The sequence below is a fragment of the Coloeus monedula genome (assembly GCF_965178545.1).
Source record: "Coloeus monedula genome assembly, chromosome: 3".
NCBI lineage: Eukaryota > Metazoa > Chordata > Aves > Passeriformes > Corvidae > Coloeus > Coloeus monedula.
Window position 1 is genome coordinate 93,468,393 of NC_138783.1, and position 17,645 is coordinate 93,486,037.

At 43.7% G+C, this 17,645-nt stretch overlaps 1 protein-coding gene across 5 annotated transcripts in view; it reads left to right on the plus strand.

Moving 5' to 3' along the window:
- The window catches only part of ADPRHL1 (ADP-ribosylhydrolase like 1), a 38,696-nt gene that overhangs the window by 7,207 nt on the left and 13,844 nt on the right, over positions 1-17,645 (plus strand). For 4 of the 5 annotated variants that reach the window (XM_082278801.1, XM_082278802.1, XM_082278803.1 and 1 more), the window contains exons 3-7: positions 2,652-2,777; positions 5,325-5,465; positions 8,491-8,618; positions 12,105-12,237; positions 13,301-13,454. In XM_082278801.1, coding sequence (XP_082134927.1) covers positions 2,652-2,777; positions 5,325-5,465; positions 8,491-8,618; positions 12,105-12,237; positions 13,301-13,454 — 682 coding nt within the window. Of the gene's footprint in view, positions 1-2,651; positions 2,778-5,324; positions 5,466-8,490; positions 8,619-12,104; positions 12,238-13,300; positions 14,197-17,645 lie in introns of those variants that run through there. The other variant, XM_082278805.1, reaches the window with a different exon arrangement.

A 17,645-nucleotide genomic window follows, 5' to 3' on the forward strand; every position in this document is an offset into this window, starting at 1 on the left:
ATCTTCGTTATTCTACAGGTGCAGAGTGAAGAAAATCACACTGAGGTATGACATACTAAAAAAGAATAATGTAGTGCATGAAGGAAAATGAAAATAACTGGGAAACATGGATAGGTACAGCAAAATTCACTATCTCCTCCAGGACAGCAACTAGGGGCTTCAAATGAAACTAAGAGGTCATGAGCTCAAAGGAAGCAAAAAAAAGGACTCCTTCACACACCTACATAAGCTGCATAACTATTTTCCAAAGCCAATTTGCAGATGATGCAGTTCATGTTAGTTCAAAAAAGAGCTGGGCAAATTCACCGAGGGGAAATCCTTCATGGGTTTTTAAGCAGAACAATGAATAGCCAGCTGCCTCCTGGATCAGGGAGACAAACTGTCAGCAGCTTAGTTAGTGCAAAGGGATAGTGCCATTGTACTTCTCTTTTACTCTCTTTTAAGTATCCTCTTCATTTTCAGACATGATAAGTTGGTTTGACCTTTGGTGTGATCATGGAGGACGGTCCTTATGTTGTCACATGTGTCACCCATTGCTCAGACTAGTCTCACTGTCCCTTATGTCCTTGGTTCAAATGGTAGACATGAGACATGGGAGTTAACAGCTCCTGAAGCTCTGTCTGAGTTTAATGTTACTCCATGTGATGGAATTTTTTGTTACCAAGTTTACTTTTCTAATACTGCAGAAGGTTTTAATGGAACTTCCCAGACTGTAGGAACGCAATGAAGTGGGAAAGAGAAGCTCCTCCAAACCAGAAGTCAGATTACTGTAGTACATCTTCCACTTTGGATACACTGAGAGATGTTATTTAATTAGCAGCTTTGTGCAGTACAAGAGCTTTCCCTCTTGGATAACCAGCATGGATTGTGTCCTTTGGAGAAACCAGGTTTGCATAGTGAAGATTCTCATCTGCTACTCTACAGCAGCAGATGGTTTCATGAAGAGTTTGGTCTTGTAAGCAGGAGGAGATATTTTCTCCCAGTTGAGTGGTGCCCTGGAAGACTGGATTTTCTTCCTGGCTCTTCCTTGTGGTTTCTGTGTGATATGTGGGACCGGCAGACAGTTTTATCTGCTCCTGGATAGCTGCTCTCGGGGAGAAGAAGAACTCTTCCTAAGAGGGAAATTCAGATATTGCACCTGGAAATGCCAGTAGGTAGCTTATGTTAGTTTGGCTCAGGCTTCAGTTTGGCTTGAAGTAGATCTCCCTGCAACCCTCACTACCCCACTTGTATCATACTCATAATCTTAGGACATCGGAGCTGGAGCCACTTGGGATGAGAGTAAATGGCAAGAGGTGTTCCAAAAGAGCCCCATGTGTTTTGCTCCCACAGCAGACAAATCCCAGTGGAGCAGCTGAGGGCCCTTCTGCAGATAAGTGACTGAAAGCCATGACCTTGGCTTCTTGGCATCTGCTGCTTCAATTCACTCTGGCCCCTGAGTTGCTCCTACTATGCCATCATACACACTCATGGACATACAGCCTTTCTCCATGCTGCCTGTCTGGGAAAGACAAGGAGATTGGGCTTGTAATGCAGGTTCACACAGGCTAAAATTAGGTAGCATAAATATGCCCCTTATCTTCCAGGAACCAAATAGAGAAATGCTGATTGCTCTCAGCTATTCCCAAGGTCACTGGGAAGTGTGATTGAGCAAAGACAGTGCTGAAAAATGCCAAGTACTTTGAAAAATCAAAGCCTATCCATCTCAGGGTGGTTGCCTGCAATGAGTTAATGCTTTTTTGGGCATTGGCTCACCAGCTGCAAAGAGGAGATAATCTCCTCACTGGTGCCTTGTGAAGATAAGCTCATTAAAACTTCTCTGGGATCCTGATATTACTGTGATAAGTACTGCAGAGAAACTCATTAATAAGTTTAACTCCATTCAATGAAGTGCTTAAAAGTTGAACACCTGGGATCATGCACTCAGTGCTGAGGATTAAAAGAAATTCTGAATTAGCTATTCAATATAAATTCTCTGCTGCACAGAGAAAGATGTTCCCAAGACCAAGCTCAGTAAGTGTAGGCTGTAGCACAACAAGCACTAATTTGAGTTTGCATGGGAAACTCCAGTTCTGACATTGCCTAACTTTGTAGGATTTGGCTCTGTAGCCTTTACTTTCTTTTGGACACATTATTTTTGTATGTAGCAGAAACTGGGGAGGCTCTCCAGGATGAAACGTGCATTAAAATTGAAAGGTGAACTCTGAGGCTCATATAAAGTGTTTTACAGCTATAAAATAAGGGCATGGGGAAAATGTATCTGTTTCTCAAAGTTCTGTTTCTAGTGTGGGCACCTGGAGCAAGCAAAACAGAAGTGTCAGCCAAGAATGAGTGAAGATGGGATGAGAGTTTGGATCAAACAAGTGCTGTGAACAAGAGAGCGCACTGCTTTCTGAACCCACTGTGCTCTTCATAGCACTTGATTATATTGGAACATACCTGTAAAACCAGAATGACTATGTAGGAGCAAATTCCCTTGCAAGAAACTTTCAAAACTTGTAACTCATTTTGCATGTTGATTTCCCATTCCCTGAGGAGTTCCCTTCCCACACATGAACTGAATTAATGAAGTGTGCTTGTCTCGCATTTTACCAACATATTTGTGTGAGATCAGTCTCCTTTTAAATGCTTGGTGTTATCCTTCACTTTAGGTTCTGGATTTGGAGCTTCCACAAAAGCCATGTGTTTAGGGATGCGATACTGGAAACCAGAAAGGCTGGAGTCGCTTATTGAAGTGAGCATTGAATGTGGACGAATGACTCATAACCATCCCACAGGTAATGCCCACACTCTGACATCCCTAAGGCAGATTTGCTCTTCTGCAGGGACTAACATGGCTCCTGTGAACTCCCCTGGTTAAACCACTTCTGCTTTGCAGGCTCCAAGGCCTCAGTTTGAACTTTGCTTGGTTAACACATACATGTGTATGTTACTTATATAGGCTGATATAGCTGCTTGTATATTATGCTGACAGCATCCTCAGGTTATTTTCTTTCCTAAAATCCCAATATGTAAACACAACCTGCTTTGTCCAAAGCATGTTCATGTTAGTTGCCCGGGTCAAATTTTAGGATTCATGTCTATCTAGATGACTCACTGTTATCATGCAAATTTATGGTTCAGGGGATAACAGCATTTTTCTCTTGGCAGATTTTGTCATATCCAATCACCGTAGGTAAAGGTAGTAAGCAAAAAAAACCTAACTCCACATATTTTAGGATAGAATCTGAAACATTTTCTAAACAAAACCTAAATAAGCAGATTTAATGTTGTTTTTAATATTCAGGTCTGTCATTTTGATAATTTTATGCTATGTAAACATGTATTCATTCTGTCTGTTTTAAACAGCAATAAATAAAACCATAATGAATGGTGACATGTTCAACACACTCAGTGCTATGAAGCAGTCAGAGAAGCCATCAGGATGGCATAAAGTTAGGGGAAAAGGGTTCAAAACAAAGCAGAAAATTAAGCTGGTGTGTAAAGTCTGTGGTGCATTAGCAGCCATAAGACTGTTGGCAGTCTGCGTGCCTCATGCCAGAAAGGGCTTATGAGACCCAGAAAATGGCAGCAAGGAGGATCCAAGTTGTCAGACACCTTCCATATAATGAGATATTACATCCAGAAAGAGTTTTCAGCTGGGAAAGAAACAAGTGGTACAGCAGGGAGGCAGGAAGGAGAGGGGTGGAAGGGCCACATGCACCTCACTGCCACCCTGAAAGGTATCAGTGAAATGCCAGTTGTGATCCTCATAACTCAAAGACTCAGAAAACCCAACTAGTGTGTCAATCAGGACTGAAACAAGCAGACAAAGGAAATACTTCTCCATGTTATACACAGTGAAGCCTCAGACCTCACTGCTACAGACAGCTGCAAAGTCTACAGATATGCCTGGGTTCAAAGGAGACCAGGCAAAGAGACTATCAAGTCAAATCAAACAAGCTGTGTAATTAAAATGGCCACTAAGCTAGCTTAGTTGCTCTGGGGAATGGAGAAGCCAAACCACTTAGGTTGACTGTGTTGCAGAGGCAGACACCCTGGCCAGGGTGTGCTTTCTTCCCCAGTGAGGGGCAGCAAGCTGTGTGAGGGCTGCTGGGAGCAGGGGGAGCAGGGCAACAGCAACAGCCTGGGCAGCGGGCAGGGGGAGACTGCCAGCCCCTGGAAAACCTTCAGGGCACACCCTAGCCTCTGCCACCCTCTGACTGAGTTGTCCCACTGCCCCCTGCTAGCCCTCTGATTCACTCTAAACCCTCTGCTGCCACCCTCATGGTAAATGTGGCACTCAAGGATCTTTGTGGCATCTGGGATAGATGCTGTCTACCTGATTGAGACTCTTCAGATAGGCTCTACACAGGCTTCTATTCTTTATGAAAACATCTACTGGACTCTAGTTGGATGCGCCTTGGGCCTGACCCACTATTGCAGGTCTTGTGGCAGAGGGAATTAGTAATCACCTCATCTGGACTTGTCACCTCCTAAAATAATTTGGTTTTACTTTCAGCAAAACACACAAAGTTCATGATTGCCTCTGTGCAGGAGTGGACGCTTTTGGATCCATGCACTGAGAGAAGCACATGCATCAATACTTTGCTCACCTGGGATTTATTTAAATAACTGACTGGTTTTCCTAAGCTTCTTTTGCACACTGCACCAGGTTAATTTTGTTGCCCTTGACAGAATGCCAAGAGCACAAGCAAGTACAAGAAATGAACCCGACTGCTTCTGGTGTCATGGAAGTGTTGAGTGCCCATCAACAGTTATAATATATGTAATATTTACAATGTTGAAATATTTGTAACCGAAGTAGAAGACAAGCGTGTTGTTCTTGGACAATTTCTTCTTTCCTCTAAGGGGACATGGGTTTGTTCCCTTAGAGTCAAATGAGCCAGAAATAGTGTTAGATCTAGCAACCACCACTCTTGGGCTGGATGATGCTGTAAACAAGCTGATACAGCTTGTAATTGAATCACTTTGTACAAGTCAATTATTTCATGTGACTTCAATTAGAAGATTTTCAGTATCACATTGGTGGATGATGTTTATTTTTGACCCCTACCTCAATTTCTATCACATTACACCACTGAGAACAGAAGCTCCCTTCCATGTAATGTAAGTCGCAAACCAGTGGGAACCACTCATTAGCCAATAATCTCGACGCGCCACAGGTCAGGCTGCAAGCAGGCGGAGATGGGTTGTGTGCATTTGTTAACCTACCTGACAGCCATGAGGCATTCCACTGGTGATTTTACAAGGAACAACAAGGACAACAAGGATGGTACCAGCACAGATGCACACTGGTAATCCTTGTTATTTGTGAATTCCAGGTTTTCTAGGGTCCCTTTGCACAGCTCTCTTTGTGGCATATGCTATACAAGGGAAACCCCTTGCGCAGTGGGGAAGAGAGATGATGAAGGTTGTGCCGATGGCTGAAGAATACTGTAAGAAGACCATTCGTCACATGGCAGGTACCGAGTTTGAATCAAGAGTTTATTTTCTTAAAGCTATGTTTAGCTGAAAAGGCACTGAAGAAATGTCACTCCCTAGTCTTTCCAACTTGCTGCTTTCCCCCTTCTCCTCCCTCAACAGGTTGTCCTCCTGCTTTCTCTGCTCAGAGAAGTGAGCTCTTTACAGGTGGCGCACCTTCTACCACCAGTTAGTTGCCTGGTGTATTAGTGGCAAAAATACAAAGCAAAATAGCAATGACCATGCCCTAAGGCACAGTTTTATTTTTAGGGAATCTTCAGAGATTGCTGGCAGGGGGGAGGAAGGAAAATATATTTAGCAGGTTATTAGGCAAAGTGACTGCTGAGATACTAATTATTCAGCTGCCTTCCATCAATTAATGGAGTTCAACATCATCCAAAAGAAAAAACACTGACACTCCTCATCCTGGCAGGAAAATTGCACCTGCAGATGCCCCTAACCAAGAGTTAGCTTTTGACCACAACCTCAGATTTGACTTGTTGCTTTTCTGAAGAAATATTTAAGATACAACCTGTTGTAGCCTTGTTTTTAAAAAACTGAGTGTCACACAACTACTACTGTAGTAGTAGTGATACTACTACCGTATTATTGCTATGTATGTGGTCTTTGGGGCAAAGGTACTTTAGTCCCCTCTTGCCAGGGAATGATGTGTTTGTAACGGTGAGACCTGCCATGGACAGATGAGTATCATTACACTGAAACATCAAGGAAAGAGATTAAGGGACAGCTGTTGAGAAAGATTGAATGCAATAGAAATCTTTACTCAAGAGCACCCAGAAGTTAAACCTTCCCCCTGAAGAAAAGCTGCTGGTTTAAAATCTGAAAGGAGCACCAGGAAGGCTTTCTGAAAGACCCCGCGTTTTTGTCTGCGCCTCATTGCACACCAGGATTTTTTTAGCAGAGACCCATGAGGAGCAGGTGCAGGATTAATGTGATCGAGCGTCTCTCTGAGTGGCTTTGCAGCAGGTCCCTGTCACTCCACCCGAGCAGGACCCCTCAGCGTGGAGGTATGCGTGCTGGACTCCTGAGGCATGCCCTCCAGCCAGTGCCCGTATTGTTGAGCTTCATCCTATTTTGGTAGTGGGAAAAGTGTCCTGCATTAAAGTTAAGCTCCTTGGCTGCTGAGATGCGCTGCAAAGAAATCCTGCCAAACAGAGTCCTCCAGTTTTAGAAAATCCTATTTTAGCTATATTATCCCCCATGGATAACAAACAGGGAGTTTGTTATCCATGTCACAGAGAGGTCGACTCTACACCCCTCTCTGATATCCAATTGCGATTACTGCCAGATAGTTCCATGGACCTGAATGTGACCACCATCTCGGCTGGGCTCGAGGGGAGGTGCAGAGCCTTGCTAGGGTTAGTGGCATGGGATTCTGATCGTGCTACAGGTCCACCCAATAAAAATCTCCTTCAGCCGCTTGATCCGTCTATTTTGGAACCTGTGGAATAATCACACTTTCTTGCTTGTTTAGGTGCTACATAGAAAACATTCATTTTTGGGGCAGTTATGCTTTGTTGTCACAGGGGAATTAGGAAAAAAGCCACAACCAAACAAAAAACCAACAAAAAAGACAGAAACCTGTCAGGTCACTCACATTCCTAAAAACAATCATAACCAGCTGCTGTAGTGGGTGTTGATAGTTTACATTTGCTCTGCTTACATTTCTTTTCCTCTAGATGCTGTAGATGCATCTAGATGCTCTCCTTGGCCTCAAGGCTGTGAGTGCACTTTCACTCTGTTTTTCTAAACACCTCCCCTTTTTTAGGGCTCTGGTGAATGGTTTCTTTGAAATGGGGTCAAACTGGGTCATAGACTCAGAAAAAGGTGAACATTTCCGGGTGTCTCAGGCATGTGGTTGAAGGCTCATTGCTGGCTTGGATTTTTACAAAAAAGCCCCTACTTAAAGGTCTTAATTGCCAAAGAGCATCACCACTGTGGCATTTTAGGAAAAGAAGGAAAATCAGATTACATCCTTCAGTTGAATGGTATGGTTGTGTGTGTGCTTCTCAGCCACTTGCAGCACAAACCACTGAGCAGCCAAGCAGGAGAGAGACAAGGAAAAAGTGGGAATGTTAAATTTTATTTTACATCCATCGTCCCATCCAAAATTGCTAGTTTGCCTTGGCATACTCAGCCATCTGGGCCACTGTTCTCTAACTCCTTATCCCCCTCAACTTGCCAGGCAGGGTTTCCCTCAGGCCTCAGTTCTGCAGGCAGGTGCATGTGCTTAACAGTTCAGTGTGACTGACTTAGGTGCCTTTTTAAGCCTTTTTGAAAAGGGTGAACCAGAGCATTGGGTTGAAAGCAAACTAAATTTAGTAAGTTTATTTACACGTGGAACATTAAGCATGATTAGAGATCACTTCCCAAAGTGACAGAAAAGAAGGAGAAAGACATATGGTTACTTAAAAAGGCTTATTTCTATAGGCACAGATAGCAGGTGTGTGTTATTTATCCCTTTTGTTACATTTGATATGTATTATAATATATGCAAATGGGAATTTTGGGCTTTCCTATCTGTTTTTTCCTGAATGATCACACAATAAACCCGATGAAAATAGAACAGAAACACTGGAGAACTTATGTGATTAAAAATTGATAACTGAGGTAGGTGGCAATTTGTATTTAGGACATGGAAGCATTTTTAGATATTCTTTAATCACAGTAAAGGAATAAAAACTGACAAAGAATTGATTATTTTCTTTTTGTTGACTCTTATATTTTCCTTGGAGTTCTCTTCAGTAAATTCTTGTAAAATTTCATCTTGATATATCTTAAATGCCATTAAAATAGCACAAAATTCTGAAAGTATTTTTTTCATTGCACCCTCTTTTCAATTAGATGTCCCACTCCATACATACTTAGTATATATGCAGTATATTACTGTAAAATACCTGGGGTTTTGTATCAGTCAACACTGTCATTATCCTTAAAATATGTTAAAGAAGAACCGAAAATGTTCTCAAAATGAAATACTACATCATTAATTTCTTTTGCCTTCAGAATATCAGGAGCACTGGTTTTACTTTGAAGCCAAGTGGCAGTTTTATTTGGAGGAGAGAGAAATCAATGAGGAAAATCAGAATCAACCTGTCTTTCCAGCCAACTATGATGCAGAGGAGAGAGAAAAGGTAACTGCAACTTCCAAAACTTCTTGGGATGGCTCTGAACCAAAAGAGGTATTTTCAAAGAGACAAACCACTATTTTTCAACTGATTCTGCTGCCAGAGTAGTCAGGAATTTTTTTTTTTTCTGAAATTTCAAGAAAGAAAAAACAGCTCCCGTCCTTGGCTCAGGTACATGTTAGCTCAAAAAAAAAAAGCAGTTGCTGCCAGTCCTGAGTTTGCTGCAATGAGAGAAAACAGTGCAGAGAGGCAGACTTAATGGTCTGGTACCCAGAGCAGGTACAGGACATAGGCCATGGCTATCTGAAGGTGGAAAAGGCAAATGTCTTGCCTGGGGCTCTCATTAAAGCCTAAGGAGCTATGGCCAGAGTCCCACAGAAATATCCCCAGGTATTAGAAGCTGGATTTGGTCACATCTAGTGGAGGGTATCCTGGTCCATGGCGGGGGATTGGAACTCAATGGCCTTTATGGTCCCTTCCAACCCAAACCAGTCTATGATTTTTTGGTTCTTCGAGCAGAAGACAGACATGCCAAGTGATTGATTCTCTGCCAGCTTGGGCTGTGCCAAGCTAGTTTTAAGTGTCTTGAGAGATGATGCTTCACCACATTCCATGAGATACTATTTTATAGTGTACATGATCTTTTCTTTGCTGGTTGTATCTTCTTAACTCGAGAGAAATAATGTGTCTTCTTTCCTGGTGTTTACAGCTATCTGATACATGCTGGCACCTCCCAAAGCTCTCCACTTGGCAGCTAAGCAATAAGTATGTGGTTCTTGACACCTTTTGCCATAAACCAAACTTTTTTTTTCCAGACTATTTAAGCACAGTTCTATGCTCAGAAGTCACCTTGTGTATGTTTGGGTGATTATCTGTGCAGTGAAAGGTGCCTACAGAAGTCTGATTGACTGCAGGTAATAAGAAATTGCTCACTCTAAAGAACAGATTCCCTTCCAGATTTATTTTACTAAATCGGTGCCATGAATTTGCTACTAGTTTTATAGTCCTTCTGGTACCACTGGAGTCTTAGCAAAGCTTTAGGAGAGATTAAACCAAAACAGTAATTTCGCATGGTCATTTCAAGAGAGAACTGTATGAATTCCTAATGCAGAAGCAAAATTTACCTTCATTACCCTAGCCCAACTCTTTTGGCCTATTGACTATTTATTTTGATGAACAAGAAAGGAAAAATGGTGCTTGACCCTCAAATCAGCAGGCAGAAATCACAGCCTGGTAGAAGTTGAGATACTTCATCAGTGTGGTAATAGCTATGGAAAGAACAGACAAGGAGAAGGTAACAACTCTGCCTGCCTTTTTCCCAGGAGTACTTTCTCTTTGCCTTTTGTCCAGACTGGCTGTCCCCTTGCGTTTGGGAGTACAGCCACTCGCTTTCCATGTGCAGTTAATAAAGCACCAGTATCTGGCACAACCCTTGCCAACAGGTCACCATACACATGTTCCTGTTTGGCCAGGTACACCTTTCTTCAGGCACAGTGCCAGCTGTATGTGAAAGTGAAGCCCTCAAATGTGGCTTGGACTGATCCAAGCATGTTTCAAAGGCAATTTCTCTCCCAAAAACGAATCACCCCTTGAAATGCTTTGCAGCAAAGGCCACATTCTCTATAAGCTGGTATATATAATTTTTCAGTGATGCGCATTTGGAAGATGTTAGATACACGGTGCATGGGCAGACATTTCTCAACATGTGGGATCAGCCTTGATTCTGCAAACAAAACACTCGCCTGGCTCGCTTTCCTGTGATGGACACAATGTGCCACAAAATGAGGGAGGAACCAAACCAAAGTCATTCAGGACAATTAGACTGTAAGGACCTTGTTTCCTTAAGATGGAATTGCTTAAACCAGCAGTGTGAAAGAACCCAGGAAGCAGGGGGAAAAAAAGAATGGAAAGGGAGTGCTAGCCAGCAGCAGGTGAGCTCCTGAAGGGTGAGGAAGTCAGAGGCAGCTGTAAGTACTGGTGGCAGGGGTTGACAGCAAGGAGGGGATGAGTGAATTACCTCCTGGGCTTGGCAACAGCTCAGTGCCTTCAGCAGGAGAGTGCCTGCTGACACCCATCCAAGTACTAGGTCCTTGCTGGCCCAAGGCAAGCTTGGGCTGGTGCCACAGCACAGCACAGGGCTGCACAAAGGCGCTGGAGCTGAAAGGAGAAGGAAGAAGTTCGGGAAGTGCTGCCTTGGTGCAGCTAAGTCCCACCAGGTTCAGTCCTAGGACAGCTATCCCCAATGTAAAGCTGTTTCAACAAGGCAAGATGACATCAGATGTGTGCAGAGCATCAGGGATGAGGAGGAATAACCAGAGTGACACGTGAGCCACCTGGCTGCACACCCAGAATAGCCCCTCTGTGCTGAGCCCTCCTGCCTTTGGTAGCATTGCATGTGTGTTCGTGCTGCTCCACTAGCATCCAAACTGCAGCAATAAGGCTGGAAATTTGCATGGGGCAGAGGACAGCATAAAGGCATAAATAATCTCTCTAAATTGTAAAAAAGAAAAAAAAAAAAAGAAGCAGCAGAGTGAAGCTGGAGTCCGACTCTGCCTTGTTTGATGTATGTGTAGATAAACCTCAGCCAAGTATGAAATGGCTGAGGTGAAAATGAATAGAGAGAAATGCAAACTCTTCATACACTTTGCAGAAGCCAAGAGCCAGCCAACCAGCAACAATTCAACTTGCCATGATGTAAGGTAAACGTCAGGAAACAAAGCTGCCCATTTCTTAATAGGAAGGTATTTTTTAACTATAAATTTCTTAGCGTTGAGATAATTTGGGGATTTGGGGCTGGAGGTACCTGCTCTAGAGAAAATCCGATTTTCCTTTGCAAACCTCACTGTGGGTTTGGAGTTCTTTCTGCTTCCTTCTCCTGGGGAAGAACTGTTACATTTGCAAATTATTTTCCCTTTTGTTCAACAAGAGCTTTTAGAAGAGGAGAGAAAAGGCCTGGCAAGAAAAAGACAGAGGAAGTGGCTTGAATTAACATAGTCTGAAACTAAGAAATTACTGAATCAGAACATTTTCACCCCCTATGAAAACTTGGCTAATTGAAACATTTGCAAATGTGTGACAAGGGGAGTTGAAAATATTTCCCAGAGGCAGGAAGAGGACTGACAAAGACTTACCAATCTTAATTTTTTATATGGTAAGGAATTTCTAGGATGTGAACTTGAAAGCTATCTTCATCTACTTTTTGGCATTTCTGGCTTGCTTAAACCAGCCTCTTGGCCTGCCAGGAACTGGCTGCATTAAGCTGGAGTGCTGGCTTACACCAGCACCTCGGGCATCACCGGGGCTGCTGGAGCTGCCGCCGTGGCTCGTCCCACGCCACACACAGAGGAGCCGGCAGCACAGCACAGCCCCTGCCGCCCTTCGCAGCCCAGTGAGCCATTCCCACTTGGCAGGGGAGACTCCAGCCCGGCATGGCCAAGTGCCCCACGCCTGCAGTTCCAGTACCCTGCCCTGACAAAGCTGTCTCTCCCGCAGACGTACAGGCGGTGGAGCTCCGAAGGCCGTGGGGGAAGACGAGGCCACGACGCCCCCATGATCGCGTACGACGCCCTGATGGGCTGCGGCGGGGACTGGACGGAGCTCTGCAACCGCTCCATGTTCCACGGAGGTGAGGGTCCCCTGTGCTTCCCACCCCTGCTCCCTCGCCAGGGCCAGGATAGCGCCTTCCTGGCTGTCAGCTGCCTCTGTTGGCCAATCTGCCATGCTGTCTGTAACATTCTCCCCTCTGGTTTTATCCTCTAAGCCCCATTCTTCTGGCAGCAGCTGCCACACAAGCCATTAATGGCACTTTTCATATGTTGCTCCACCTACATCTCATGGTCCTGCCCGAGGTTCATGAGGAGTAAGTCCAGCAGGCTGGACTTTCTAAAGGGCTGACAGTTCCTAACAGAACACAAGCACCTTTGGCAAAACAACCTTTTAGCTGCATGTACTGAAACTAAATAAGGGAGAAAAATAATATAGCACCCAAACAAGTGACAGCCAAATAAAATCCAGCACTTAGAGGCACACAATTAAGTACTTCTACAGCTTTGTGAGAGAGAACTTTCTTATTAGCAGACGCATCTTGCTGCGCTTTTGGGAGGGCCAGCGTAGCTGGGGTGGGTAGGACCCCAGCCCTGAATCACCCACTCCCTCCCGATGTGGTGTGGGCCCTTTGCAAGGGCTCTGGGTATCTCACCTGCCCCAACACAGTGGTGAGAGCTCACAGTCCCCCACTGCAGACCCTGGCAGGCACAAACCCACAGGCACTGCATGCACAGAGCATCAGTGCGATGTTTCAGAGCCTGCACAGTGCCGTGTTGCGCTGAGGAGGGAAGGGACACTCTCCAGTCCAGGACCTTTGTTGTATAGTAGACACCCCAACAACTATTATTCCCTCCTTTGTTCTTAGCAATGGCTAGCTGCTTGTAAGAGCTGCTGTGCTGGGGTAGATTTTCCCAAAACCAAGTGAGCTCCCAGCCCAGGAGTTCACACCACAGTGGCATCTCCATGTGCTTGCCTTGGCAACACTCTCTTACTTAGGCATCCTCAGCCTTTAGGACTGGCCCAACATGCTCCCACTGCACTCCATCAGTGTGGAATATTCCCTCCTCTGTGCAGTGCAGTTTTTTGGTTGTGTGTGTGAAGGTGACACTAAGAGACCACTGCAACTGTGCTTAAACCTGCAGGGGAAAGCGCGGCTACTGGGTCCATCGCCGGCTGCCTGTTCGGCCTGGTTTACGGCCTGAGCAAGGTGCCCAAGGGCTTGTACCAGGACCTGGAACAAAGGGAGAGGCTCGAGTTCTTGGGCGAGAATCTTTACCGACTATCCATGGAGGAAAAGTAAAGCCGTTTCTGCCATTTTCTTTTTCTATAAAGACTATATCAAACCCTGTAGATATCTGACTGGCATTCATAGAGAAGGAAGTAGCCCTGAGTTAGTCTGAAGAGCTCTATGTACATCGCGTGCAAGTGAACATAGCTGAATTATTAGACTGATTAGATATATGCAATATTTGTGGGGTTTTTACAGATGGAGGGATTTCTAAATATAAGGAGTGCTGCTTAAACCTCAAATGGCAAAAAATAAATAAAACTTCTTTTGACTGATTTCAGTCTAACTTGCTATAATACCACTTCCTAAACAGCTGTTTCCAGTAATTACACATACAAAATTAATTTTCAGAACTAATGCTTTCTTGCAAAACTAATGGTAGTACCCACTTACAGGGATATTCTCTGTATATTTGACAATCCTTTCACCACTGTGTCCCTCCTTGTTCTCAAATCTAATGTGTCTGTGACACTTGTAAACCTAATGTCTCGTGGATTACTTTTAATGAATCACTGATCCCTGTATCAGCACTGTGGTGTAAAGTATTGTTACATTAGAAGCTTCCAGAAAAGGAAAAGCCAACACTAAAAATACCTCCAAGGAACAGCAAAGCATCAGTGTGTCTAAAATTTCTGATCAGTGTGTCTAAAATTTCCGAATTATGTTCTTATTCTTCTTCAGTCTTCAGAACAAAAGTTTCTCTAAAATATAACTGGCTGAAATATTTGTAAATAAATTAATCTTGCACTATTTTCTAAGTATCAGTCTTTATTTTTAGATGGAACAGATTATATGTTGGTGTATCAGTATCAGAATTTTTGGCTGAGGTCTTCAAGCAGTTGTAATAGGTCAACGGTTAGGCTGTGATACATTTCATAAGTCTGAGCACCACGAAAACCTCAAGAAGAAAAGTTACAACTGCTTTACCTTTTTCCTTTTTTTTTCCTTTCTTTTTATTACCTTTTGTTCTTTTTCGCCTTTCCTTGCCTGGCTTCATCTCACCTCTCCTCTCCAAGTTCTACTTCAACTTTTTCCTTTTTTCTTCTTTTTTTTCTTTTTTTTTCTTTTTTCTTTTTTCTCTTTTTTCTTTTTTCCTTTTTTATTTTTTTCTAATTTTAATTTTTATTACTTCTTGTCCTTTTTTTCATTCTTTTTTCTTTTTCTTCCTCTTTGCCTTTCCCTGTTGGTTTTTTTTTTTCTTCTTTCCCTTTTTCTTTTATTTCCTCATTTTTCAAGAAAACCAACAAACCATGATTGGGTTAAAAGTTGCATACCACAAACAAAGCAAACAGTAGACCTTGATGATGGAGATCCTAATGCCCCCAAGAGCAGCACAGGCACAAATCTGGAATCCTCTATGAAATAATGCAGAAGCAAGCTCAGAATTTGTTCCTGTGTTTAACCTCATGTTTTACCTTAGAAGTTCAGAAACTGAGGTCTGCGTAATGCTTTCTAATTTCCACCGTGTGTGATTGCCTATGTGGTGTTGGTTTCTCCTGTCTTTCTCCAGCTGCTGAACTGTGTTTTAAAAAGATAGCTAAAAATACATGAGTACTTTCCTACGCCTTTTTCCATGTAAGCCATTGCTGGACTCCTCACTGGGATGTTATGAGGCAGACACAGGAGCAGGTGATGCCTGTCAGTAGGAATAGCAGCCTGCATGACAATGTCCATATGAAAAGGTTTTCCCTACGATGCGTTACTTCTCGCACTGTTGTTTTAGCATGTTTTCTCTTGGCAGCTTCGCAAGGTGCTTTCTTGTTTGCTTTGGAGATGTGTTAAACCAAAGGCAGCAGTTGTGTCAGTAGCTTTTGGTGCCAGAGAATACCAAGACTTTCTGAAAACATTGCTTCTAGTTTAGGATGCCTCTAGCACTCCTGTAATAAATTCAGCAGTAGAGAAGAGAGAAGAACATATTCTGCATAAGGTAGGACTTTCTCTAGTACTTTGGCTTTTCTTCTTCCTTTAGAAAAAAAATAATCACTGACAAAAATTAAGAGCTTTCATAATTTTTCCCACTTTACCTTCTATCCAGCCTGGGCAGGACTAAGTTGTGTTTCAGAGATCAATAAGAGAATCTCATTTAAAAGGTGAAAAAAAAGATTGAACCTATAAAGCACCATTTCTGCAGCTGTTGGGGTGAGCAGTGCCTTGGGCATCATTTCATTAAACACACTCAAAAGGCCTGTTTGGTTTGAGTGGGCAGAGCTGGTCCTGATTGTCTTCCTTATCTAGGGGCAGGTCATTGGACACCACACAGAACCAGGTAGTGATGGGATGTCCAGGGATGAGGAAGGCTATGGGATGCAGCACTTTGCACACTCTAGCTCATGGGCATTTCCCCAGTGCCTACCAACAGTGAGGCAGACAAATCCATTGGTCTCTGACAACTTTTGCAGGCTGGACAGTGTTTTCCAATTTGTTTCTTGTTTTTTGATGAAGCCTCCATAGTGCTGTCTCCTTCTGCCCATGCCACTGTCCCTGCAACAGCCAGTCCTTCAGGCTGCCTCAGTGTCTAAAATGGTGATCAGATATTTAACATGAAATTCAGGATCAGGACACGGGGCCTTCTCTTTTCCACTCCAGAGACAGTAAACCAGAAAATCCTGTAACTGTATGCTTTTAGCAAATGCCATGGGATGCCACCACCCGCTGCTACTCAGCAGCATCTGAACCCCTAACAGAATGGAAAACACTGGTGCAGGAGGCAGCAGGCAGAACTGGGAGAGAGTGCCAGCTCCTCTCCCTTCCCCTTGGCACCTCAGCTCTACTCCGCTTGCAACACAGCGGTATCCACTGCAGAGGTTTCTCTGGGACAGGCCAGCCAGCGGGATAGGATTGCACTGATGCCCATTAGCATATGAGGCTGTTACCACTCTGATGCTGCCTGTGATCAGTGTCCCCAAAGAACCTATAAATAAGTAACTAAGCAGCCCGTCCTATGCATATTAATTATTTGTGGGCCAAGAAGACAAAACTTTTGAAGGTGGCCCTGCCTCCTCTGCAGGTCCAAGTAGTCTGTCCTCCAGACACTGAAAACCATGCAGCAGCACTTCCATGAACCAGGAGCACACTGAGGCACATCACACACATTAAAAAGAGTGAAAATCAGCATCTCCAGAGGAAGAGAGGGGTGAGGGGGATAAAGTACATGTTAGGCCATTTCACAGGATCAGGGAGGAGCCCAAGTATCTGCCTTGCCATACGGCATAGCTCACGGCACTGGGAAGTGAATTCTGCTGGCATGGGGCTCCCTCTGTTCCTGGGGACTACCTGTCGAGGTACTCCCAATGGGACTATAATTGACTGTCTGTAGGTGATATAGAGGTGACTATATTTCATTGATAAGTGACATAGTTTAAGAACAGCAGGATGCAACTTGGGAAAAAACAGTAAGGAAAAATTAGGAATGATGACTTAGCCTGTTGAGAATGGTGGTCATGCTCCCAAACATGAGAAACCTCTTACTTAGCCCTCCTTCCTTGAGGGGGAACCATGGTGTTTTCTGAACACTAGGTCAAAGCTGACTCATCCACTACCTCCATTTTCTGTGGTGGTCTCAGAATTCAGTGTCATCATACCACTGCCCTTGCACAGAATGCATTTCAGATTTACATGGTCACGATGGTCGTTTGCAGGTGACATCATCTTGGAAGAACTGCAGATGCCCTAAATAGGTGCCATAGCTGTTTGTTCATTTTCTGCTGCTGGCCGGTGAATATGGATCAAACACTCAACCCATGCAACATGTCTTGGTACTTAAGGCAATGCAGTATTCCCACACATGCTACATTTCAGATGGCATCCTATAATAACACTCTAACATGGAAAAGGAAATCCTGGAATAGACCTCGCTCATTGTATATTTTAATGAAGCTATTTGAATTTTATAGCTCATACATGATTAATTACTGTCAATATTCCTAGCAGAGAGAGTCTGATCCTCTTTCCTTCACAATCAATACTAGTTTGGCTATGCTGAAAGCAAGACTAGTCTGTATTTTACTGTGGCCATTTATAGCATCCAAAGCAGTCCAGAAGGGAGAGGTAAGCAGGGCATCTGGTTCCACTGCTGTTCTGAGAGATCAGAGATGACCCTAAAACATATTGGTTGATGGCCCCACATGTTTTTCTGAATACACCAGACACTAGTTAGGGAGGAGAGGGATGGCAATCTTGCAGTTAAAATATCGGCAGAC